Source organism: Neolamprologus brichardi, chromosome 14 (assembly GCF_056152115.1).
Source record: "Neolamprologus brichardi isolate AB-2024 chromosome 14, ASM5615211v1, whole genome shotgun sequence".
NCBI lineage: Eukaryota > Metazoa > Chordata > Actinopteri > Cichliformes > Cichlidae > Neolamprologus > Neolamprologus brichardi.
The window spans coordinates 32,055,732-32,079,895 of NC_142117.1; the positions used below are offsets into that span (position 1 = coordinate 32,055,732).

At 39.6% G+C, this 24,164-nt stretch overlaps 2 protein-coding genes and 1 long non-coding RNA gene across 5 annotated transcripts; 2 read left to right on the forward strand and 1 right to left on the reverse strand.

Moving 5' to 3' along the window:
• The first annotated feature begins 116 nt into the window (after nt 1-116).
• zgc:153184 (capZ-interacting protein) lies at nt 117-15,298 on the forward strand. 3 transcript variants are annotated; one of them, XM_006796617.3, is made up of 6 exons: nt 117-268; nt 11,831-11,917; nt 12,060-12,125; nt 12,680-12,748; nt 13,466-13,678; nt 14,204-15,298. In XM_006796617.3, the coding sequence occupies exons 1-6, from the start codon at nt 263-265 to the stop codon at nt 14,612-14,614; spliced, it is 852 nt and encodes a 283-aa protein (XP_006796680.1). In that variant the 5' UTR covers nt 117-262; the 3' UTR covers nt 14,615-15,298. The 3 variants fall into 3 exon arrangements, with proteins under 3 accessions (XP_006796680.1, XP_006796681.1, XP_006796679.1); XM_006796618.3 differs by having other exon boundaries at nt 11,834-11,917; XM_006796616.2 differs by lacking the exon at nt 117-268 and adding an exon at nt 11,618-11,627.
• Nucleotides 15,299-16,385: 1,087 nt separating this feature from the next.
• Nucleotides 16,386-17,082, reverse strand: LOC118454636 (uncharacterized). Its single transcript, XR_004843831.2, has 3 exons — nt 16,875-17,082; nt 16,620-16,687; nt 16,386-16,527 (listed from the first exon to the last, which is right to left on the reverse strand). It is a non-coding gene; the product is annotated as an uncharacterized LOC118454636 (long non-coding RNA).
• On the forward strand, nt 16,655-22,022 carry c15h3orf52 (chromosome 15 C3orf52 homolog). Its single transcript, XM_006796619.3, has 7 exons — nt 16,655-17,194; nt 18,745-18,816; nt 19,044-19,106; nt 19,379-19,511; nt 19,698-19,858; nt 21,427-21,497; nt 21,598-22,022. The coding sequence occupies exons 1-7, from the start codon at nt 17,120-17,122 to the stop codon at nt 21,788-21,790; spliced, it is 768 nt and encodes a 255-aa protein (XP_006796682.2). The 5' UTR covers nt 16,655-17,119; the 3' UTR covers nt 21,791-22,022.
• Nucleotides 22,023-24,164: the final 2,142 nt, after the last annotated feature.

A 24,164-nucleotide genomic window follows, 5' to 3' on the forward strand; every position in this document is an offset into this window, starting at 1 on the left:
GTTTTATTTTGAAAGGCTTTGGGAAAAGTGGCATTTTCAATCCGACTGACTTGACGGCGTTGAAGCAGCCAAATGCGCGTGAAAGTTGCCCGCTCCTCCCACCTCCATGAGGCTGATTTGGCTCCAGATATAAACACAGAGTTTCTATCTACGAGCTACGCTTTTAACCGCTCTCACCTTCCTCACAACCAGCAGTTTGCTCCAAGAGGCCGAAAAGGAGAGAATTACGCAGGAGGGGACGGTCTTTTCCACATTCAACAGGATGGAGGTAGAAACTATGTATATGACTCCGAGCGCAGTCGTTATGCAGCCCGTGCTCTGAAGCCAGATGTTTTTAACATTTAATCTGGTTGTGTGTAAACACTGTGTGGTTGAAATTAAGGCATTGCATCATAGGAGAGGTTGTTTGTGCTCAGTATTATTACTGGAATATTTGTGGGGGAACTGGGACTTGTTTGCGCAATGTTTTAACAAATGTTTGACCCATGGTTCATTATGTGCGTGTCCTATGTCTTTACTAAGATGATCATATAGTGTATGTGGTTTGTGATAGCAATCAGCACGTGATAGCTGCGTGATGTGATTTTAAACTCAGACTCACTCTTTGGATTTTTTTTTGTGTGTGTGTCTGTTTTTGAAGCATAGATGCGCCTAAAGACACACCAATTTTAACCTATTTGGCTCTGTGTGTTTGAGCCTCAGGCTGATATGCTTCAATAACAGGTTTGTGGTCACAAGTTAACAACATAACAACAGTGTAGAGGAAGGAAACGGAACTCTTAGAACATCTTTCACCAGATGCTGTTTTGCCGCGATGGCAAATTTACAGTTCAAACTGCTATTTTATTCATTTTAAGTCTTCTGTAAGGACTTTTGGGGGCTCCTGTCACTTCTCAGAACCCAAACTTTCCTTTACTCACTTGTGCTGAAGCTAAAAAAAAAAAGAACACGAGCTCTTCTTTATGGTATAGGAAGTCTTTTTAGTCTTCCCCTGCACTGTGTGCTCACAGGTTCCCGGCCTCCTCCCTGCAAAACAAGCTGTTCCCTCAGACATCATTATTACGTTTTTTAATCTCATGTGGAAAATAGCAGAAATACCCCTTTTCTCCAACTACAGGAGAAGACAGAACAAAACCAATCTCGCATTCTTTAGAATTGCTTTCGACTTGTTCACCTTGGATTTAAGAGTTTATTCGTCTTTTTGTGTAGCAAATAGGGACCACCTTCAAATCTTGAAAGATAAGAGCGTTTAACAAACAAGTATTTATGATTTGAAATACTTCCAGTGAAATGAAACTGTTAAAATAAAAAATAATCAAAAGCTGAGCTTTCATCCTGAAGCAAAGCTTTGATGTGCATTTGATGCATTTTCTGTATGACCCTCTAAAAAAACCCAGTGTGACTTGATTTGGGAGCCTGTGAACAGCATATAGACCCGGATATCCTGCAATTACCTGTCAGCAGTTTCATGGATCTATTGATGACCGAGCTCATTTGGTCTTTCCGCAATTACCACAATTACTGAAGTGAAATTTGTCATCCAAGTGTCTTTAGCTTAGTTTTGGATGTCACATGCTAATGGTTGCCAATGTGTGGTTCTAGCATAGTCAAAGAATGGGTCACGGTCACAAATTTTGATTTACGTCACCTCCTTCAAGCCAGCCTAAGGAGAAGATTAACACATGGAAGTTCTTAAACTTCGTGTTTCCCTTCTAGGAACTCCAACTGTGTGTTTGTGTGTATGTGCACAAACACCTGAAAATTAGTACTGTATATGCATGTGTGGTGGTTTTCCTCTCATGGAAAAACATCCCCACAGCTGGAGGACTGAGTATTTGAGATCGCTTTGCCAACCATATGGCATGCACATTTATTATGTAATCCTAAGTAAAGAGACCAATAACACAGAAACTCAGTCTGTACCAGCCAGACATTTGCTAATGAGTTAGTTTTTCCACTTTTGCATTACAACAACATGTCTTTTAAATGGTGCTCGCAGCGCTGCAGTCACTGGTACATGTAGTCCATTGTCAAAGGTTGTATACTACAACTACAGACGAAAAGAGTAAAAAAAGAAAGACTTGGTGACTTTTTTACTTTCACATGCACCTGTGGCTTTATTTAAATTCAGTTTTATTTAACTCGAAATCACAACAACAGTCGCCTCAAGGTGGTTAATGCTGCAAGGTAAAAATGGTACAACGATGCAGAACAAACCCCAACAATTAGACGACTAAGAGCAAGCACTTGGTGACTGGGAGAAGGAAAAACAGGAAGAATCTTCTGGCATTATTTATCTAAGTTCATGCTAATTTGCAAACAAAGGTAACAAAGGTTGTTACTGGCAAGCTTTTATTGAATGTGTTGGAAAAATACTTCAGTGGATAGGTAGGAATAAAACTGGGACATGTACTGCTGACGCTTCAGCTCAAAAATGGTTGGCAAAAAATAAATGTACTCATGCCTGTGGTAATATACTCTCGGTTTTTATCTGAAAACGGTTTATCTCAAAGATATACTTTCTCATTTAAAAATGCAAATGAGGTACTATCTTACTAAACATACGCTACACTCATTTGCATAAATATTAGACAATGTGTGGTAAAATAAACCCATATATGTGTGATTTGGACAGTTTTTTTTATTTTTTTTATTTTTTTAAATCCTTATTGATGGGCCTTGCCTTGTTTTCGTAACCAGTGCTAATGTGCCATGTTTCAGTACACCAAATGAATGGTCCACTCTGTAGCAAACATAAAACAGACACCTAACTGACCGTGAAGCTCAGTGGAATGCAAAACACTAAGATCAAGGAAAGTGGAAAACACCGTGGCCTATCCTCTGAGTCACGGAGTCGTTATGGCTGTATCTCCATTTAAAGCACACACAGTGGGGTGTCTGTTCAATGTTTTGTGACTTTTACAGTTAATAAAATTCACTTATGTTTCCAAAACAGTTTTGAGCATTGTTGGGATAAGTTAGGTGACGTTTGGACAAACAGCCAGCATCTTGTAGTTAACTGATGCTTTCTATAGGCTAATTACTTATTTTAACTTTATTTTTGTTATACAAACACTTTGACTTCCAAAAGGATGTAATCGCAAAATCATTTCATGCAGAATCTTAGTGCTCTTTGCAGTTTTTCTTGATTATTTCACAATGCATGCAGTTTCCCTGGGGATAACAGTAACAAAAATTAAATGGAAAATAAACACTTTTTTGGGGGGCCTAACTTAACTGTTGTTGTTATGAGAGTTGGACTACGCTCATTACAAAAAAGTAACTTACACTCCTTGCGAACCATTTTTGGCACTCCTTTAAAAATGCTTAGATTCTCTGATAGTGTTTGCAGTGCATGTTCCCAGATGCAGATGCACTGTATGAATGAGTGCAATGATTATTGTCTGGAGAGGGAAACGATGATTATTGTCTGCAGACAATAATTGTCCTCCTTAGTATGACAATAATCATACTAGGAGTCGGTGGCGGTTCATTCAGCAAGAAGTGAGCTGCAACAATAAAAGATGAGATGATCTAAAAATGGAGTTGGAGGGGAAAAAATCAGAATGGGGTAAATTTATAATATTTTTCACGCCTGAGGGATGCACACAATGTGTTTGGTTGACAAATGGGCTTGATTCTGCAGCTGGCTGAAGCAGTTTAATTGTTCCCCATCAGATGTGAAATTGCCCAAGTTTAATTCAAAGTAAGGCATTTTATGTCTCCTTGTGTTGCATATGTCTACTCTCTGCTTTGCTGCTTGAAGTTACTTCTCCACGTCGACCTCATTATAGCACCTCGAGTCATAGGAGGCTATTTGCACCTTTACGACCGATCAAATTCATTAAACCCCATAATCCTCTAAATGCTTTTGCTGCGTTTTACTGCAACACTTTTGTTGATCTTTTCCTAAACAATGTTGTTATTTGCAGCCCACACAGACTAAAAGGTTCTGCTATCAGGACGAGACTGCGTCAGAGCTCTTTGAGCTTCAGTTCAAAGCAATGCGTGAGGCAGAGAGATACTGTGTGTGGGGTGGGAACTACAGAAGAGATAACGCAGAGGACACTGATATGTAGAAGCGAAACACGCATGTTGTTTGCCCTTAAAATTGCACCATGAACGCATGCATGTACACCATGAAGAAATCATTGTCATTTGAATGCTGGCAACACAACTTCTGGCCCGGCTCGGTTATTGCAGGCAAGTTCTTGAGATCTTCATCTTGACAGAGCTGACAGGGTACAAGTTATTGAGTCAAAGCCATTTAAGTTTGTAAAGGCCGGGGAGGCTGCTTGTGCTGTCTTAGACATCTGCAGCTTCTCAAACATGCTGACTTTTCAGCACAAAGTCTGAAAAATGCGAGGTACGTGCAGAAGGATTTTGAGAACAGTGAGCCAAACAGAGGAAGTGGAAACTACAAAAACACTATCATCATGAGTTTTTACATTTCTTACAAATCTCCCTGCAGAACAGTTAACCCATGCTGCCTGCACCTCTTCAACCACCCTCTTCTAAATGTGGCATCTAGCCATGCTCTTGATTTCCTTTTTTGGCAGAAAGTAGTGCAAACGCAATAAATGCTGCAAGATGCACATAGTTTGCAATTGCCCTTTTTCCCACATCAACTTTTGCATTTTTCTTAAAGGAACATCTTGCAACCTCTTTAAGATGTTGAATATTTATGATTTCATCGTTGTTGCTTTATTATTGAATGTACTGTGTGTTCCAGAACTGTGTGAAAGGTATTGAGATTTTTTAGGTTGTTGTAGCTTGGAAGACACGTGCATCCTGTGGGTTTGGGCATGTACAGTCATGTAAAAAAGAGTTTTCATAGCACTTCATGCAGTCTTGTAAAAATCTATGTAGGCCCAACAATTCAATATCTTTTTTCTGCTGTGGCAAAAATTCAAAGAAATTGTTTTCTGTATGACTTTATCAGTCTCTCGCATCGCTGTGGAGGAATTTCGGCCCACTTTTCTTTACAATGTTCTTTAGTTCTTTGAGTTTTGTGGCCATTCGTTTATGCACAGCTCTCTTAACATCACACCAGTGTGTTTCTGTCAGGCTGATGTTTGGCCATTTCATTACAGATTTTCTGGTAAGTTTGAAATGATCGTCCTGTTGAATGACCCAGATTCGGTCAACCTTTAGCTGTGTGACATATAGCCTCACATGTGACTCAAGAATACTGCGGTGTACATAGGAGCTGCTGTACGAGTCAATGACAGCAAGATGTTATCTGGCTGCAAAACAAGACCAAATCATCAAAAGTCTTGTGGTTTGTTCAGTTCAACTTAGCAAACCTAAACTGTGCCACCATGTTCTTTTTAGAGAGAAGAGACTTTCTGCTGCCAGTAAAATTATGATTCAGTTTAAATGTGGTAGCAGGCTGATGTTGGGCTAACCTGTCCAGATATACTGTTGGGAAACCTAATCAAATTTTATAAATTCACTAAATAAGATTTGAAACTATCCTTAGTTAGTGTAGAACACAGGTGACATGTAGATACTACTCAGGTCTCTGTGTTTGTGGTGGTTGTGGTAGTAGGGTAAAGTCAAACTGTAAGGTTTTCAGTTGAAACACAAATGACATCCTGCTTTATAGGGTGGTTGTGTGTTGCACAATCTCCGGTCTGAAAGCCTTAAGTTTGCTTGAAATGATCTAGAAACGCATGCAGTTCAACTCTCATTAGAAGAATATAGTGGTGCCAGGAATGGAGTTTAGAAAATGTTGGGAAGAGGAAGTGGTAGAGTAGTGGAAAAGTGGGAGGATACGTTGAATTCCCAACAGAAAGAAATCAGGGGAAAATAATGTTTTATTCACAAGCATCATATATAATGTCACTGTGTCTACATCCAGTTTCATACTTATGTGCCACTTCAAATCCCTTTACTCCCATCACTACACTATTCAGGCTATTGCCAAATATGATCACTATGTCGCTATGCCTGAACAGATCCCAGATCCTCTGGCACACTGCAGGTACCATGTAATTAAAGTGACTTCACTGGATGATGTCATCCCGTGACTGTCCATGTTCTTTAGTCCACAATGTCAACCATCTGATTCACTATGGTGATGGTTTGTCATTGTGCTGCTTGGATCAGAGTGAATGAGAATACCAGAGCCCTGTGAGAGTCACTAAAGTTTTCCTGAATAAGTTCAAATGTTTGGGAGCTGTAATCTCTACTATGAGCTGTTCACATATTCTGGTAGCTTTTGTTTCTCAGATTCTTGTTAAACAGTGCATTCCCACATTAACAATTTCTTAATCAAATCGCAGTTAAAGTCACTTGGGATATTGATATTGTTGGTGCATTTATAACATTTGAGAAAAATGTGTTCTGGCCTTCTGGGTATTCTTGGGAAAAAGAACTTTATCTGCAGCTTTCTGTTCTCGGGTCATTTGGATTTGTTTTCCTTTCCCCTGGATGCTTATTTAATATTTGTCTCCTCAGTCGACAGTGTTAGGCTGTGTCTGCAGTACCTCCCATTTCCCCGGAGGCTGCAGCAACAAGTGAATGAGTTTGTCCATTTACCTCATCCCTCTGATTCAGGACCTTTTATAACACTAGCACACGTAAGTGAAAAAACACAGAATGGTGGTGCCAGTATTGGGCAGTGGAAAACTGACATATTCAGATGAGGTCTGGTCCAAAAACACATCATGTTTTCCTGGAAATGCAGCTAGCAAGAAAGTGCCTGTCTGTTCTCTCGCCACTTAACAAGTGTAGGCAGAAGGGAGCTGCTAACTGTGGTGGTTTTCCCCCTGGCAGAACACGCTGACTTGTGAAAAGTCTGCAGACTCAAACTGAAGCCATTAAGCTTGGTGAACCTATGGAACAAAGTCTTGCTGAACAGCTGTGTGCTGTATTTATCTTCACTTTCACCGATCCACACCCTGAGGCTCGCCAGTTAGACATTATTAGGATTGAGAGTTAAAAGATCCTGCGCCAGACAGCACCTTTATCAGCTCCTTTATGTACATGGCTTCTTGCTCTCAGACAACTGCACAAGCAGATAAGTTTAAGATTTACGCAGACTAACATCATGTGCTTCTTCTTCTCTCCTGCCTCCGGAAATGGGAATCACAGGAACGGACAATAACTGGTTTTGTATGATCTGTGGTCTCTCTGTTCTCCTTCTGCTAGTCATACAGTAAACCTCGTGTCTCCATCCACAGCCTAAAAATGAAGGCACTGGTTAGCAATAACCTTTGTGTCTCTAAGCACAGCCCACAGAGAAAATGTGGAATTCGTAGAGAATTTTCTCAGCAATTTCAAAATATCTTTTGTAGAGCAGTATATTGATTTTAAAGAAATTGTAGCACCTTAATTTCTCAGTTAGTTATTTAAAGACACTGTTAAACCTCATAGGTAACCATAGAAACGTCTTCCTGATGGCAAACGGGAGTTTCCAGTTTTGGTCCCACTGTTAGATAGTACAATTTTACTTTTTCTAATTTTCTCACTTTATCTATTGATTACTCTAGTAGATACTATCCACACTTTTCCTAAATCTCTTCAGATGCATTCGTATTTGACCCCAACCCTGTGACCACCCAGCAGAAGTGATATTTGACTGTTTGCCGTGCTCTTTGCATATCAGGGTGCCCCAACATCACACACTCAGATAAATGAGGATTTAAAGTATTTGATGTGACTGCATCAAATATTTGCGTTCTCACGGGCAGTGTTAACTTGGCAGCAAATTTTGATTTAGTTATAATCATAATTTAGTATCTAAATTCTTTTTTTCATTTACTCTAGTTTTAGTTGACTAAATATCGTAACGTTATTGTAGACTGGCTAAAACGAAGTGTTACAAAGCGTCTTATTTTCCTTAAATCAAAAGTGAAATGTGTAATGTGTCTACTCTTATTATCATCCCATGTGTTGACATTTTGTCGCGTATTCACGAGAAACGGGGAGCATGGGAGCTTGCCTCCTCCCGCTCCGTTTGTCGGCGACAGATCAAATTCATGTCTAACCTTACGGCACAAGGAGAGTACTTCTGGGTCACTTCCAAACTCGTCCCGCCTTTCTACACAAATTGATGAACTCTGATTGGATTTTGTTTGTCCAGAACATTTTCATCTTGTTTTTATACGTCTACGCAAGTGTGAATACATTTTATCATAGTTTTTGTTCTTGTGCATTAGTTTTTATTTAGTTATTGTCAGGGGAAAAAAAAGCTTGTTGATAAAAACGATGACTAAAAGAATTTAATCAACGAAATTAATACGGCTCATCCATTAAGTAATGTCCCAGCAAACATGACTAAAATGGTGACGTTACATCTCAGGTCAAAACTGGTCACCATATGACCACAAAGACTCAGTTTTATTGATATAGCGCACATTATATTATAAGGTAAATATCCTACAATAATAGACTTCAATGAATGGATTTTGTTTCCAGGTATTATACAGGATCAGTCTGACAAAACCAGACAAATTGAACCTCTTTTCTTCTTCTTCTTCTTCGTCTTCGTGAATACTCTTACATGGTGTTCTCCGGAAGTATTACAGCAGCCATGATGTTTATCTAAAATCTATTTAAATTGTTACATGGTAAATATGTTACACTGTCATAGATATCCTCTCCTTACAAAGCTGTGGTGTGAGCAGTACATTGAGAACATCAGGAACTATAGCCACTGAGTAGACACTGTCCACTCGATCGATAACTTGTGAAACATTTAATGCAAACCTTCTTTGGTTAGAAAGCCAAACAAAGACATCTAGACAATGTTTGAGAAGTATATTTCATCAGTGGCTTTCCTTCACACCTTTCAATTTCGTGTTGTTTTACAAACTCGACTAGATGTCAAAAAGACCAAAGCTGGTGGTTGTTCAGTGTGGAGATATTTGCTGGGGTGGGGGCTATAGTGCATATGTCTGCTTATATTATTGCGGTCAGTCATTTACTTAAAGACAATACACTTTACTTCTGATCCATTAAACGCCAGTCTTATTAAAAGCATCAAAATGCAGCTATTAAATGGTAAGAATACTTTTAATTTGTGCAAAAGCGAGCCTAAATGAGCTATTTCCAGGAAGCTTTCTTGGATTTAAGCTGGGCCTGGTTTTGTGTGTGTCTCACATGGGGCGATCGTGGCTCAAGAGTTGGCAGTTCGTCTTGTAATTGGAGGTTGCCGGTTCGAGCCCCGGCTCCGACAGTCTCAGTCATTGTGTCCTTGGGCAAGAAACTTCACCTGTCGCCTACTGGTGGTGGTCAGAGGGCCTGGTGGCGCCAGTGTCCGGCAGCCTCGCCTCTGTCAGTGCGCCCCAGGGTGGCTGTGGCTACAATGTAGCTTGCCATCACCAGTGTGTGAATGGGTGGATGACTGGATGTGTAAATCGCTTTGGGGTCCTTAGGGACTAGTAAAGCGCTATACAAATACAGGCCATTTACCATTTTAGAAGGCATTTCCTTTTTTAGATATGTTCAATTGCCCTGTATGCTAGATTATGGTATGTTTCAGATGTGGTCTAGCATGTCCAGGGACACACTCTCTTAGGAGCCGAGGGGTTACAGAGTAGAGCTGTGATCCAGGAAGCCTGCACAGCTCTGGTGCTTTTTCCCAGGCCTAGAGCCCCAGAAATAGTTTGCCCTGCTCTCTCCCGCAGTGAAACATAGTTTCCCACTCATCCACTGAGCTGGGGGTCCTACTAAAGTTAAGCATGTGTAGTAGTGATAACCCACCAGAAGCCTTTTTGTCATCTTGGTGACACAGTTCATGAAGCTATATGTGTTCATGAGCTGAGAGGAAAAAGATTTTTGTCACTGGCGTTGTTAAGATGCACTTCATTTTTCATAAGAGTGCTGACTTTGTATCTGTAAAATGTTGTGAAACTCAAAGCTGATGAGAAACCTAATGAAACCACTGTTTTTACGTCCACAGACAGTATGTCGCATGGTCTTGGGTGTTACCTCAAAATATGCAAGACTCTAGTTTTAAAGTAACTGCTGATATTTTTACATTATGCATGAACAGAATTACATTTATCATCTTATATAAATGTGTATTAAATGTCATTAAATTCGGGAGTTTTTATGGAGCATGACATTTATTTTCGTTCCACATGAAGAAGCTCATTAAAGATAAGGGCTTACATAAAAGAAGGATGAAAGAATAATAATGCACCTCCAATTAGTTCTTATGAAGCTGTGCAGATGTTAAATCTCCTAGACCCTCTTGACATTTACATGTATCAATTTTACTTTTACTTGCTTCTCCATATTTTAATAATTTGTAGTATTTTTCCTGCACATAAGCAGTTTCAATTTTCCAACTGCAGTCATGACTTTCTTCACCTAAAACATCAGAGCATAGATATACAAAACAAAGAGTTCCACTTCCTGTCCCCTGCACGTGTTTTGACTTTGTTCTCAAGGAGGCATTTGTTTTTGAAGGACAGGAAATAGTTAAACAATTAGAGGTTACAAAATAATGGCACGACGAGTGGGTGGTCACTTGTAATTATTATTTATCGTGAATGACAAAAGAGATTTCAGGAAAAGGGCTGGCTTTGGATTAGAATGCAGAGAAATGTTACGAGAGGCACTGCGGGGCTCGCTGGTGCCATTACGTATTTGGGTGGAGGGAGCAAGGTGGTGAGGTCATGCTGAGAACAAGGGGGGGAAAAAGGAAAACAAGGCGTGTGATTAAAATGTGGAATGCGTCTATCTATGAAGCCTGGGAGATCCATGTTTTCATGGGCCACAGTTCAAAATGTGCAAGGTGGGTGAACTGCGAGTGCACACCCAGGAAATGTGACTGAAATCGCAGATGTGAGGAGAGGCGCGAGCTTTTTAGTGGTCAATAAAAGTATGATGGTAATGAGATGTAATATGAAAGCCACAAGGAGGGGTCCCACAAGCAGTGAATATAATGCAAACCATTAAAAGGCTGCATCATGCACTGGAATTTGCACAGTCCTGGCATAACTTCGACTGCCAACTTATGCAAACAAATAGCTCAGCTAATGCACGGCTCCAATACTTGGTATAACATGCACCTAGACCCTGGGAAAAAAAACTAGTACTGATGTTGTTTTTCTCGATTTAGATTTAGGTCTGACACAGTCAGAAAACTTATTACTTAAGCCACAGTAGAGTGGAGTTACTGGCCATCAAAGCAAAGTGCGGAGGAGGGATGTTTAGCAATCAGCTTGGGAATAGTGGGAGAGACTGAAAGTAAAGCAGCCAAGAAGTGATAACAGTTTGAAGCAGAGGACAGGTCCCTCCTGTCACAGGCTGCAGCGTGATGTGGAACAGCTGCAGAGACCGAGCGAAAGAGGGGGGGGGGCCTCACTTCCTGTGCTTTCTAGATGAGATCCTCTAAGGACCTGACTAAACCGGCACGCTGATGGAGTCTTGTTAAGAAGAAGGAAGCGAAAAACTTCTTTTTTTAATCTTAGAACATGATTTGTGTTCTGCTGCCTTCTGCACATGCCATGTTTATTAAAATGGATCATGTTTTAGCTCTGTTTGTTCAGCAAGTTACACCCCTTTGTTACAACATTCAGCTTAGACAAGTAGGGGGTGTAATTAAAAGTGCCTTTCAGTTCCACAGCTTGGTTTCCATGACCAAGTCTTGATGCACTATTATGTTTAAGGTTTTGATTTTTTCATGTTATAGTATATGCACACTATATATATAAATATTGCTTAATATTATCATATTATTATTCACTGTTCTTGTGTCACGATTGTGGAATTGTCATTAACCTTTGAAGTCTAATTTTTTTTTTTTTTTTTCAGTGTATTTAAGTTTTCATACAGTATTTTTCACTTTTCCTCCTTTTTTTCTTTCTTTCAGAAGAATTCTCCATCCAAGCCGTCGGTGGCTGAGCTGGCCGGAAAGTTCAAAGGTCATATTCTTCCAATGCCCAACTCAAATGGCGAGGTAATGCATTTTATTTGTCCTGTATAACAAAACAAAAATCTATAAACATGTATGTCCGTGCAGAACATTATTCAAATATATGTGCTTTCTTAAAGGAAGCAGTTAGTGAATCATTACTCGTTCTCTTCCCTTAAATTTGTAGCCTCGAAGACGACCTCCGTGTTCCCTGACGTTGCGAAATCAAACTGATGATAACGACGAGTCAGATGTGAGTCACCGCGTTCGTTCATTGACCCGCGTGTTACGTTTTGCTTCTTGAAAGTCCCCAGAAGACAGACTTGGATTTGTTTACTGTGCATGTTCATTGCAGCCTCACAGTTTCGACATAGCGGGTAGTGTAATGTTGATAAATGTGGTATTTTATTATTCGTGTTTTTGGTTTTCTTCTTCTGCCTCAATCATTGGGAAAGGCTTGTTGTTTTTCCTCCCAGTAAAATGACAACATGCCAAACAAACGACGCAAATATATCATTGAGTTATGGGCCAATAAAAAGCACAACAGAAATGTTACATAAGCATAAAAACAATAAAAATGTGTATTTTGTTAGTAACAAAACTGAAATGCGTTTAAATGTATATAACAATTCTTAGCATTTGGTAGGACATATGCCTTAATGGGCTACTTTATAAGAAAAGGTGCCTTAAAGCACAATCAACCAATGCTCTTAGTAAATATTAACTTTTGATAAATATTAGCTTTTAGCAAATATTAGTTGTGAATCCACTGCATGTTTGTCTTTCATTAACTGTGTTCTCTGGCAGAAATCTGCTGTTCCACCAAATCCCATTAAAGTCAAGCTGAAGAACTCTGCCGTCATTGAGAAGCTGCAGGTTGGTGCAACACATGGTGCATTGGTGAAGGAGGGGGGAAAAAGCTGCTAAGCTCACTAATGATGGGTTATTGCAGCGAGTATTCAGGTTTTTTAAAGCATTACTGCCACCCGCTGTTCTGTTTTCACTGGTGCCTGAGCCGCTCACATGCAGGGAGGTAAAGGGGGAGAGGCTTGTCCCTTATGCAGCAATCTGCACAGATTAATGAGCTAATTGGATCACAGACTACAGAGGTTCTGGCGAGGCTTTAACTTGCTACTTGAGTTCCTTTGGTTTGCAATTTCACACGGTGGGCAGCCATGGGACAAAAGGGCTGCCGATTCTCCCTCTTTCTTTTCTCTCCGGTGCAGGTAGGACATTAGTTGGCGGGGTTAATTTGTCAGCTATTTGTAGCACTTTGATTTTTCAAGGACAGACTTTTAGCAGTGACATTTTAAAACAGGAATGTTGCAGTTGTACGCAGAGCAATATCAAGTGGGTAGGCCTGTAAAGTAATGAGTTAAATTCAGTTTTCAAAGAACGATGCTCACGTTGTGACTGGAAATATTATTTACACATGTTCAAAGAAATGCTAGAGTTTAGTTTCTGCTTCACCTAATCTCCTTATAAAGCAAGTTCTGTGTTTCAGTAAACTGTTATTCTGGTATGTTTATAAGTTATTGAATTTTAAAATGCATGGAAGAATTTTAGTATCTTGGCTTCCCTTCTGCCCTTCAGGCCAACCTCGCTCTGTCACCCACTGCTCTGCTGCCTTCACCAAAGACTCCAGAGGTGAAACTGCCACAGGCACCGCTGTCCCCCACCATGCCCTGCAGCCGCCTGAGCCCTCTGACTCCCACTCTGCAACCCTCGCATCAATCCAGTGAAGAGGAGGAACCCATCAGCTTCGACAGCCCTCCTGAAGGGATCCCATTGCCAAGCATCAACAAGGTGCTGTGTGCTTCCTCCTTATAGTATAGTTAGGCTACTTTTATCTTATTACTTTGAACTTTCAGAAGGCCAAAATGCACCTTACATGACACCTTTAACTTTCTTTTATGTTTCGTGGTGAATTTTGTGTGACTTTCATCACAAAATGACCAACATGAGTTGCTGTCACATTGAAGCCCCGTGTTTCTCACGCTAATTGCCGAATAAGCTGTGATACCACAGCCAGGTACATTCCCCCCCATCCCTACTGACGTGCTTCTCAGTGGGGGTTCTGCAACGTCTGTTTAAGCAGGCCGGCCTTGGATAAGCTCAAGCAAGATGCTCCTGTAGTTCATGTGTGCTGCTGCTGGGTGGATTGAGGATGTAATCCCCTTAGCCTAGTTAGAGTCCCTGGGTGTCATTTGTTTGGTGCTGTCACGCATATGCTGATTAAACCTAAACAGTTACTTGCATCATTTAAAGCTGAAAACCTGCACACTCTTACAGATGTAAAATTAATCTTTATGCTTATTATTTTCCACACAGACCCGCGCACGACTGTCATTTAAAAGGCGACTGCCCACAAGACAGCACAGGAGATCAGCTGGAGAGGAGGCAGAAGGCTTCGGGAGTGGACTGTCCCCATGTGAACTGTGCAGCCCAAAAGAAAATGGGGTCAAGAACCAGGTTTTGGACAGCCCGTCAGAGGAAGCTGAATGTAGTCTTAAAGAAGCTGAAAACAAGGAAGGGGACTGTGAAACTGCAAACGCTGAAATGACAAAAAGTGACCACGACAACAGGGAAGACATGGAGCATGAAGCAGAACAAGACAGAAGCTCTGACGCTTCGAAGGAGGAACAGCTGGCTTCAGAGCCTGTTGAGCAGGAAGAAGGTGACATTAGGGCAGAAGAAAGGCAGGGAGAGACACCTCAGGAGGCAGACGAAGGAGGGAAGTGAGAGGGTGTGAATGTTTACATGAAAAATACCAAATATATGAATAAGTTATTCAGTGCTTTTCTGAGAAACTGTTTGAGAAATACTCCTCCTTAAGAGTTATTTTATTCAGGTTTTATCTCTTTATATCAGCTCTTAAGTCCCTCTGTCGCCTACTACTGGCTGATAAGTTAAAAAAAAAACACTGGAGAGTCATGATAAGCAGCTGTTTGTGCACATGGAAATGAGTATGGCAGTTGATGCTGTATTCCCTGAGCACAGGAAACATCCATCATGTTGTACCAAGTCTGTAAGACTCCTGTTTTATTATTATTATTTTTTTATTTGTTAGCTTTTTTCTTTTTTAATGCAAATGTTTCTTTGTCAAAATGTCAAGAGTGCACTTCCATATCAGGAGTACCTGACACATCCACAGAAGTGTTTGAAGCTACCACGTTGTGGGCCGGTAAGAGGCAAAAATGTATTAGATAGAGTTCATATATATGTAAGCAGATATATAAATGCTTTGACGTCATACCAAAGTACTTTAAGTATGAAATTTTAACTTAGTTGTTTTGTTATTAATGTATGTTGATCTATGCTGGTCTTTTTATTTTGTATACTTCAAAATATAGAAATCACAGTGCTACTGTGAAATCATGCACAGAAATGTTAAGAAAATAAACGGCTTCTTTCTTACATGACAAATACCTTTATGTTTTTTTTTCTTTTCCTTTTGTTGGATTGTCATGTATCAGTGAATATACCACATCCAAAGAAAATTGTTCTCCAAGGAATACAGGAGGGTCTTGAGTTGTTTTTAGCCAAAAAGTCAGTTTATATTAAGACTGTCATTAATAAAGGGAAACTGTACTATTGACCAAATGCAGAATTGCCCCTATATAGCGCTCTTACAATTTCTATTTAGAATTCATGTCAGTAATGTTAATGTGTGTAAAGTGTTGACTAATAGTGTCATTGCACCAATTAACATGAGACAAACTGCTTCTTGATGATTAGCATTAGTCTGTGAAGTTGCAATTTTCTGCATTGGCTTTCTCTATTTTCAGCCCGAACAAAGCTCAGAATAAATGAAAACAAAAGCCAGAGGATACTCCTTTAAGCATTAACAAATACCAAGAATGTCATCTGACATATCTAGGAAAAAAAAAAAAAAAAAAAAAAAAAAAAAGCTCCTTTAGTGATACAAAAGGTGTGACTTATACTCACCGGACACTTTCAGTTAGATGAGGTGCATCTTATTATCTTCTTATCTTATTATTTTAGCTTTGTGTCATGGTGTAACTCTGCTGCATGCAGCCATCAGTTCAATTTTAGGTGATTCCATGTAAACCGCTGCCTAAGTTTCCTGTTCTTAGCTGACATTAGGGGCATCCAGTGTGGTCTTCTGCTGCTGCAGCCTATCTGTTTTAAGCTTTGACATGTTTATGTTCAAAGTTGTGCTTCTGAATACTCTGGTTGTAAGGAGTGGAGTGGCCTTGATATGGCCTGCACTTCACTGGATACTTTTATCTTTGGACCATTCACTAAAAAGACAGCTTATCTGGCACAAACAACCATGCCGCGTTCAAAGTCACTTTAAATCATATTTCTTCCCTATTCTCATGCTCAGCTTAATCTTCAGCATGTGCCTTGTCCGTGTCTAACAACACTGAGTTGCTAACAAGTGAACATAAGAATGCGTATGTCGGCCTCTGGTGGTAATCCGAAAGAGGTTACAGTAATTCCTAAACCTGCTTCAGCAGTGGAATAAAACTTATCTTCAATGGGTAAATATCTCGTTTATTTGTATCGACCGTTTTTGAAGTCGTTGTTCAATTCAAATCACAATAATAGCTGTTTTTTTTGCTGTTGTTGTTTCTTTCTGAAAGGTCATAAGTTCACATGATCCGAACCACTGATAAACTGAACCACTCCTGGAAGGATAGAGTAAATATATGGGTCATCAATAGATAAACCAAACAATAAACGTTATGTGGAGCCATGCTTTGGTTAAGCAAATACTTACGTATCATAAAAAGCACTCGAACGCATAACTGCCAACAGATTGAAGGATACTGAAAAAAATCACGTGGGCTGCAAAGAAAAGCATAAACAGCAGTGCTTGCGGTTAAATTTGCACTATATCTAACTCTGTAACGTAATCCAGCGGCATTGGAGTGCCGCTGGCCAGCTGTTATAACGTCATGAGTCCTTCCAATGTTTCCTCCCAAGTTTCGAAGTCGGCACCGCCTCTCCGCTCCACCGAAACTTGAAGACTCACCTGTCAGGCTTGAGTAGGACGCGCAAGGGAAGAAAGATTTCATGGCTCGTCTGAAGAAAAGCTTTCCCAGAAGCTGTCTTGAGTAACGATGTGAAGTCGCTGACTGGTGTTATTGAGGAACTGTTAATATTTTGAGAACCTCAGCTGGGACGTTAATGTCACCGCGGTCAGCTTGTGTTTATTGCCATTAAAAGTTGAGGCGCATAGGCACTTCCGGGTTGGAAAGAATCTTGCCCAGGATCACCATGGTTGATATTCAGATGGATACATTGAAATCCACAGATGAATTCGATGGAGGACCGGTTTCACGTGCTCGTGGGGTGAGTAAATAGTATAAATATGTGAAACTCTGTTTAATGGCATTCTTAATTTGAATAATAGCGTTATTGGTCATGCTATTTTATGAAATACTGTATGTTTAATCACCTTGTAATAAGTCCTCCAGCCCTCTCTGTGCGAATAGAAAGTAAAACAAAATGCTGCTTCTTCAACTAAAATTGAACTAACGTCTATTATAGACGGACGAGTTAATTATGTATTTTCATACTGTGTGTATGAAGAGCAGGAATGCATTGACAGCAGGACATGAAGGAGCCCACATGCTCCTCATGTGTGCTTGAGGGTGTAACATGGCTTAAGATTTCAGTCATAATACAGACTCAATTCTTGAGCAACTTTGTTTTCACTCACTGATGTGAAAGTTTAGTTTAAAAGATCAAAAACCAGTTTTTTAAATCCAATAAAAAATTGCTTCAAAACAAAAGTAATTCTATTCAAGTGCTTTTAAATGTGAGGAATATATGACCCAAACTCACAGCTCAACAATATGGTGCCACAGTATTGAGTCATCACTTCACTTCTTTATATTGTGCTTCCAAGGAACTGGATTTTCTTGTATTTCTTAACACTGTCTCGAGCAGTACTTCTCCACATTTTCTGAAAGCATTCTTTGGACATTGGCTGCTTTTCCACTTTCAATCTAGTCCTTCTGCCTAACTAATTTAAGAGATTTTTTGGGGGTTAACACTGACCTATGAATCATTCAAGCAGATAACATATTTATAAACAACAACAATTTTAAACTGCACCTTGTGCTTCTAGCAGCCTGTCACTAAAACACACTCTATGAAAAATGCCAACAATAACACAGTTTACCAGGCATGAAATAGTACAAGGTGATTCTGAAAGAGCTGTTAACTGAAAACATGGAATATCTCAGCATGATGTGCAGGGTGTCCTTATTAAATTGAGGAAACTGGGAAAGTGGAGGACAATCAAGAAGCAGCAGGCGTAAAAACTACCCACAGCAGATTATTATTATCTTAAAGTCACGTCCTTAAGAAATGAATACAGAAAAGTCCAATTTTGATCCACCATGAAATACTATCTGGAAACTGTCTGGCAGTGGCTTCATTTGTCAGTGTGACAGTTATCCCAAACACTCTGGTACCTGGATAGAAAACACACGCAATGGAATACTGTCGGTCATGGACTGGCCTCCCTGGAGTATGGACCTCACCATTATTAAAGCAGGGTAGGATTAAACAAAGGCAGCCAACATCCAAATAATAGTCCCGAACATCCTTCAAGAAGCCTGGAGATCTATTCCTTTAAAGAAATGGGAAGAAAGCATCCTAAGAGTTGTGTCAAAGATTGGTGGTGGCCATACCAAATATTGATTTTCAAGCTTTTACAAATTTGTAAAAACTCTGTTCTTCCCTTATGTACTCCATGTTCTTTGTATTCTTACTCATGTTTCAATAAATCACTGCACCTTTGTCCCATTTTCCTTGTAAAATTAAAAAAAGAGGGAGCTGGCTCAAGAATTGTGGTATCTTTTATAAATATCCCCACATTTTTCCCCCTGTAGGGGACATGTGTTACACATGGTGATGCCAACACAAATTCCAGTCCAACCGAAGCAGAGAATCTCCTGCAACACGTAAGCAGCTTTCACTAAAGTTGTGCTCTATTTATTTTAAACTATTATTTTATTCTCTATTACAGAATGAGAACTACATATTTTTGAGTATGACCTTTCTATGTTTTGAGCAGAAGACAAAAGCAACCGTAGAAGGAAAAGAAACCTCTCACTTTCCCTTCTTGACTTCTATATTTAGTGAAGGAAGTGAGCAAAGTGATGATGCCTTCTTTTTTGTGTCCTGCTAGAAAAATGGTACTAATGGAGTGCAGACATCTTCACGTGATGTAGAGTCTCAAAAATCTGGAAAGGTATGAAAGGTGCTTTTTTTTTCCTTGGGTATTACCTCTTTTGGTTTGGAATAAACCATAAGATGTCCCAGTTTTTTATGTTTTCATCTTAATTTAAATAAAATGAATTTTGATCCTTTGTTTTTTTTATGTGAATGACTGAAAAAATGAATATGTGTATTCTGAATTGTATTCTGAAGTGCCTGTATATTAACTGACTAGAAATCTAAGTTAATGACAAACCTGCTGCCTTGTAAAGTGTATTCCATTTCATCATTTATATTATGTTCTAGGACTGCACTAAGCGTGGGATAAAGAAAGAGCTGAATGAGAAAGTCTTCTGGGAAATTAGATTATGGATGGTCATAATATTCATCCTCATTGTCGTCATTGCAGTGATTTTTACTTCACTGGCTATATGTGCAGGTAAGGTTATGTTTTTTTACTAGTTAGTGCTACGTTGTGGCGCATTCATTAAGATGGAAATGAATGAAATTTTAAAAAATAGAATTTATGTTATGTGAAAGCATGAATATTGCAGGGAGCTACAATGCAGCATTTTTAACTATTCGAACGCAGCAATTTTTCACTCACTGATTTCTCTTTGGGCAGCGATCCATCAGGATGAGGATGACATATTTGACCCTTCGTCGTTTACAGTCATTCAGAATTTCCGTGGGAGCTTCCAGATGCCAAACCAGGTCTTCACAGAGGAACTCACCACCAATTCTTCCAATAAAAGCCAAACACTGGCTACAGAACTAGGAGCAAAGGTTGGACCGCTCATAACTTATATTTTATAAACGATGTACGTGATCTGTTCGTGTTAGCTGGTTGTATTTAGAACTTGCTACATACTCTGTATGGACAAAATTACTGGGCCATCTACAGATGACACCTGCTCGGCTATGGAAACCCATACTGCGATGATCCTGGCGTGCAGTTTTTGATTTAATGTTAAGGTCAAGGAAGGTTTTGGAACTTTGCATTTAGTCAGAAGAACATCGGCGCCTCAGCAGTCGGTGACCCCACTCTGCAACGTTACCACCGGTATCTGTGGTCTACCCCTCTGTGGCTGAGTTGCGGTTCCTAAAAACTGCTTCCGCTTTACATTAATACCACTTAGAGTTTAATGTGGAAATTAAACTTTAAGAGTTAAGGGAGGGGAATGAATTTCACAAACTGGCTTGTTGCAACTGCATCCTATTACAGCACTACGCTTTTTAGAACAACTCATTGTTTTACAAATATCTGTAAAGGCAGACTGCCAAGTGCTGGATTATTCTGCACTTGTGACAATGAGACTGAAAACACCTAAATTCAAAGATTAGGAGATGTGGCCCAATTCGTTTGTCCTTATAGTGAATGTACAAAATATCTTTTACAGTGGCTATATTAGATTTACTGGCAAACAGTGTAGCATTGCCTTTTGCAACCATGGTGCTTAGCTGGTGTATACATGGCGCAGTCCACGTGGCCTTGTTATATAGGGCAATTCAAGGATAGTTAACAGCTATGTTGTAAAAGAGGGTAATGTCATAGAAGATGTGCCGATGTCTGCACACTGATAGTAGCAAAATGAATCAAAAATATTTTGCTTTTTTGTTTTGTTTTTTGCGGAAAAAGACAAAATTCTCATTCTTAATCTTCACCCAAAGTTTCATGGTATTCAGCTCAGTAGTTTTCTGTGCAATCCACCAAAGAAACGAAACACATAAATGAAAACATTCCAGTTCAGGTTACAGCATGTTTTTAAGATAAACACGGTGATTATTATTGTTTCATTCAGTGGAGTAATGACCCCACCCCCCACCCCCCAGGTGCGCACACACCTAAGAAAAGTAGTATTATAGGAACCCAGCTGCTCTGGGTTTCATTTAATAATACTGTGAAGTTTTATCCTGAACTCATCAATGTTTAAACTGATCTGCTGTCTACACCAGGGGTGGGCAATTCCAGGCCTCGAGGGCTGGTGTCCTGCAGGTTTTAGATCTCACCTTGGGTCAACACACCTGAATCACATGATTAGTTCGTTATCAGGCCTCTGGAGAACTTCAGGACATGGTGAGGAGGTAATTTAGCCATTTAAATCAGCTGTGTTGATTCAAGGACACATCTAAAACCTGCAGGGACACCGGCCCTCGAGGCCTGGAGTTGCCCACCCCTGGTTTACACAAAACCCCAAAAACCTGTGTGTGCTTTATGCTTTTATCTTCTGAAATTTTAATGTAAAAGCAATTAGCATTAAAATTGAGCTGAGAGAACGGTAGGTAGGGGAGTGCCAGGCAAAACAATTTCCTGCTAATGTTTTCTCTTGCATGCTTTGTTCTGCCCCACCCAGCTCTCTGACCTCTACAAAACCTCATCTGCACTGGGGCGATACTTCATCAACGCAGAGATACGCGCTTTCAGGTAAATACGCGTCACACTCAGAATTTATGAACTGTGTATTTCGGTGAAACCACTGAGTTTTGTGCGTTAAACTTCAGAAATGTTTAATCCTCTCCCGCAGGAACGGTTCAGTCATTGCTGACTACAAGCTGACATTTCACATGCCTGAAGAGGAGAAGGATCCGCTGAGGAATTTTACTCTGAGCAGGGAGATGGTGTACAACGTGTTCAGACAGTTTCTTTATGACCAGGAATCTGAATCGGACCCAATGTTCATTGACCCAGCTTCCCTAAAAATGGTTTTAGGAAACTAAGGACAAGAAGTTTACAGCGAGACCAGAAAACCAGTTCTTGGTTTCTTTTTAGTTTTTATGAGCCACTAAACCTCCATGATGTCACGTCGATGTCATTGTTTTCTCATGAGTCTGCATATGAGACGTCTTTACCACAGGAGGCTACATGACCATTGTTGCGCCACCCCGCAAGTAATGGTAGTCATGTGTGTGTTTGTGTGCAGGATATTTTTTTAAGGTTAAAATATAACCTCACAAAAAATGGAAAACAAACACAAAAAACATATTTTTTATTGAAAGAAATACATTGAGATATTGTACTTAAGATTTCACTGTGTTTTACTGTTCATAGTTTACTGCATTTACATGTCAGTTCTTTAAGTTCCTCGACTCTCACTGTGATATTTGTACATAAGAAAACTGGTGTATATTTGTAATGGAAGTATTAAATTTATCTGTGCCATTGTTTTTGGGCTTTGCGACTTCATTTGCAAAGCCCTAAAACACAATTCAATCAACAGTTTAATAGGAAATGAACAGGAAAATGAGTCAGTTGCTTATAATTACATAAAGGCTGTGCATCCCTTACAAACTCTGCACTCTATACACAAATTGTTTTGTGTACTATAGCACGAGAACAGTTTTATTTGGCAAGCAAATAGTTGGGACCCTGTTTTCCCCTTCACTGTTTGTTTTGGTAGTTGAACACTAGGGGGAGCATTTTCCACCGGACAGTTGAGGGATTTTGTCTCTCTTTTGAGTCCTTTCTCTGGCTCAGTTTGCAGAGAACGGGGATTTACGTTGTAAATACTTTACAGAGCAGGGAGCAGGTTATTGCAACGGTTTTGGCAACAGTTTATGTTGTATATTTTTAATTTATTTTTTGGCTACTGTGTCAGTGATTGTGTCTGTATGTCTAAGATGACAGCTGTAATAAATGTTTGTATTTCCAAGGATAGTTGCTCCACACCAGACATTCAGTTCTCTTCACTTTAACTTGTTGAATTTCCAAGACTGTGTTTCCCAAATAAAGATATTACAGTCATTCCTTTAAAAGACTAACCCCTTTTTTACAACTGATGCAATAATGCAAATACTTACATGTAATTTAACAACTGTGGTGCTGCTTCCATGGAACTTACATTGCATCATTTACACAGCTGCACATTTCACTAAAACTAATTTTACGTCAGCAATTTTCTCAAACGACAATAGAGACTTCCCGAGAAAAGGAAGTATTATGTATTACACGAATTACTAATAACACTATATGGAAAGAAATGCTGAGTTTTATTTCTTGTTCTTCTTTTTCCTAGGGGGGGAAATACAGTTTTACATGTTCACAAACAGCCATTCTGCATGACAGTCACATGGTGGTCAAAAGGTTAAGTTTAAACAGCAGCGCATCTGTGGGATCCAAAAGATTTCAACAGCTGGACATAAAACCACACCGCCCTGTTTGCTCTTGGAAATTCCCAAATATTGTAGATATTGGCACATTTTTGTTGAGACGGAATTTATTGATCCAGACTGGACAACTTTGCTCTGAGCTGTATTTAGAGTCGCGGAGGGCATCTTTTTTTCTCTAAGTAAACATTTTACTAAATATGCTGGCAGCAGTGATAGCTCACGGGCACCATTCTGGCTGTCTATGTCTAACAGGTAGCAACTGCATGTCTTGTTTGTAGTAAAGGAGCTTTTTCTTCTGAATGCTATTTTAAGAATCAGTAATCATCCAAAGCCAGATTTACTCTAACAGGCACACTAAGCTTTGATAGCCTTGTTTTGCTTTTTACTTCACGGTAGATCAAAGACCAGTCACAGAGTTCAGTGACAGGTCAACAGTGCTTGAAGAACACGTATAATGTGTGTGCAACATTTTTCTGTATTCTTAAAAACTCAGATCATGCTGAGATTAAATTCACATGGAAAATGCATCATTATTAAACTTGTGCTTGAATAAGTCTAGCTGACTGATGATTAAAAATATCAGTCTTGGCAAAGGCAGCGCCTTTTTGCTCGCCATTGTTAGAAACGCAAGCACAATTAGCCTATAAACGTCAAACACTGGGGTGGCAGAAAGCCATAGAAATGTCAAGATTTGATTATTCATGACTTGCAGGAGAAAATTCCAAAATCAAAGTTATTAGGAGTCAGGAAAACTTAGATTCATTTACATACATATTTGGCATAAATAATACTAAACTTTGGGACGGGACAGGCTTGACTGACAGACACCTAAATAGAGAGAGTTACAGTAATCAAGACGTGAGGAAATAAAGGCGTGGATAAGGGTTTCCAGATTTAGATGACAAGATAGATAACATATATTTTTATTATAGGCTTTTAGTAACAGAGTACCTAAAGATACAATTTCAAATCATTTTTTGCTAAA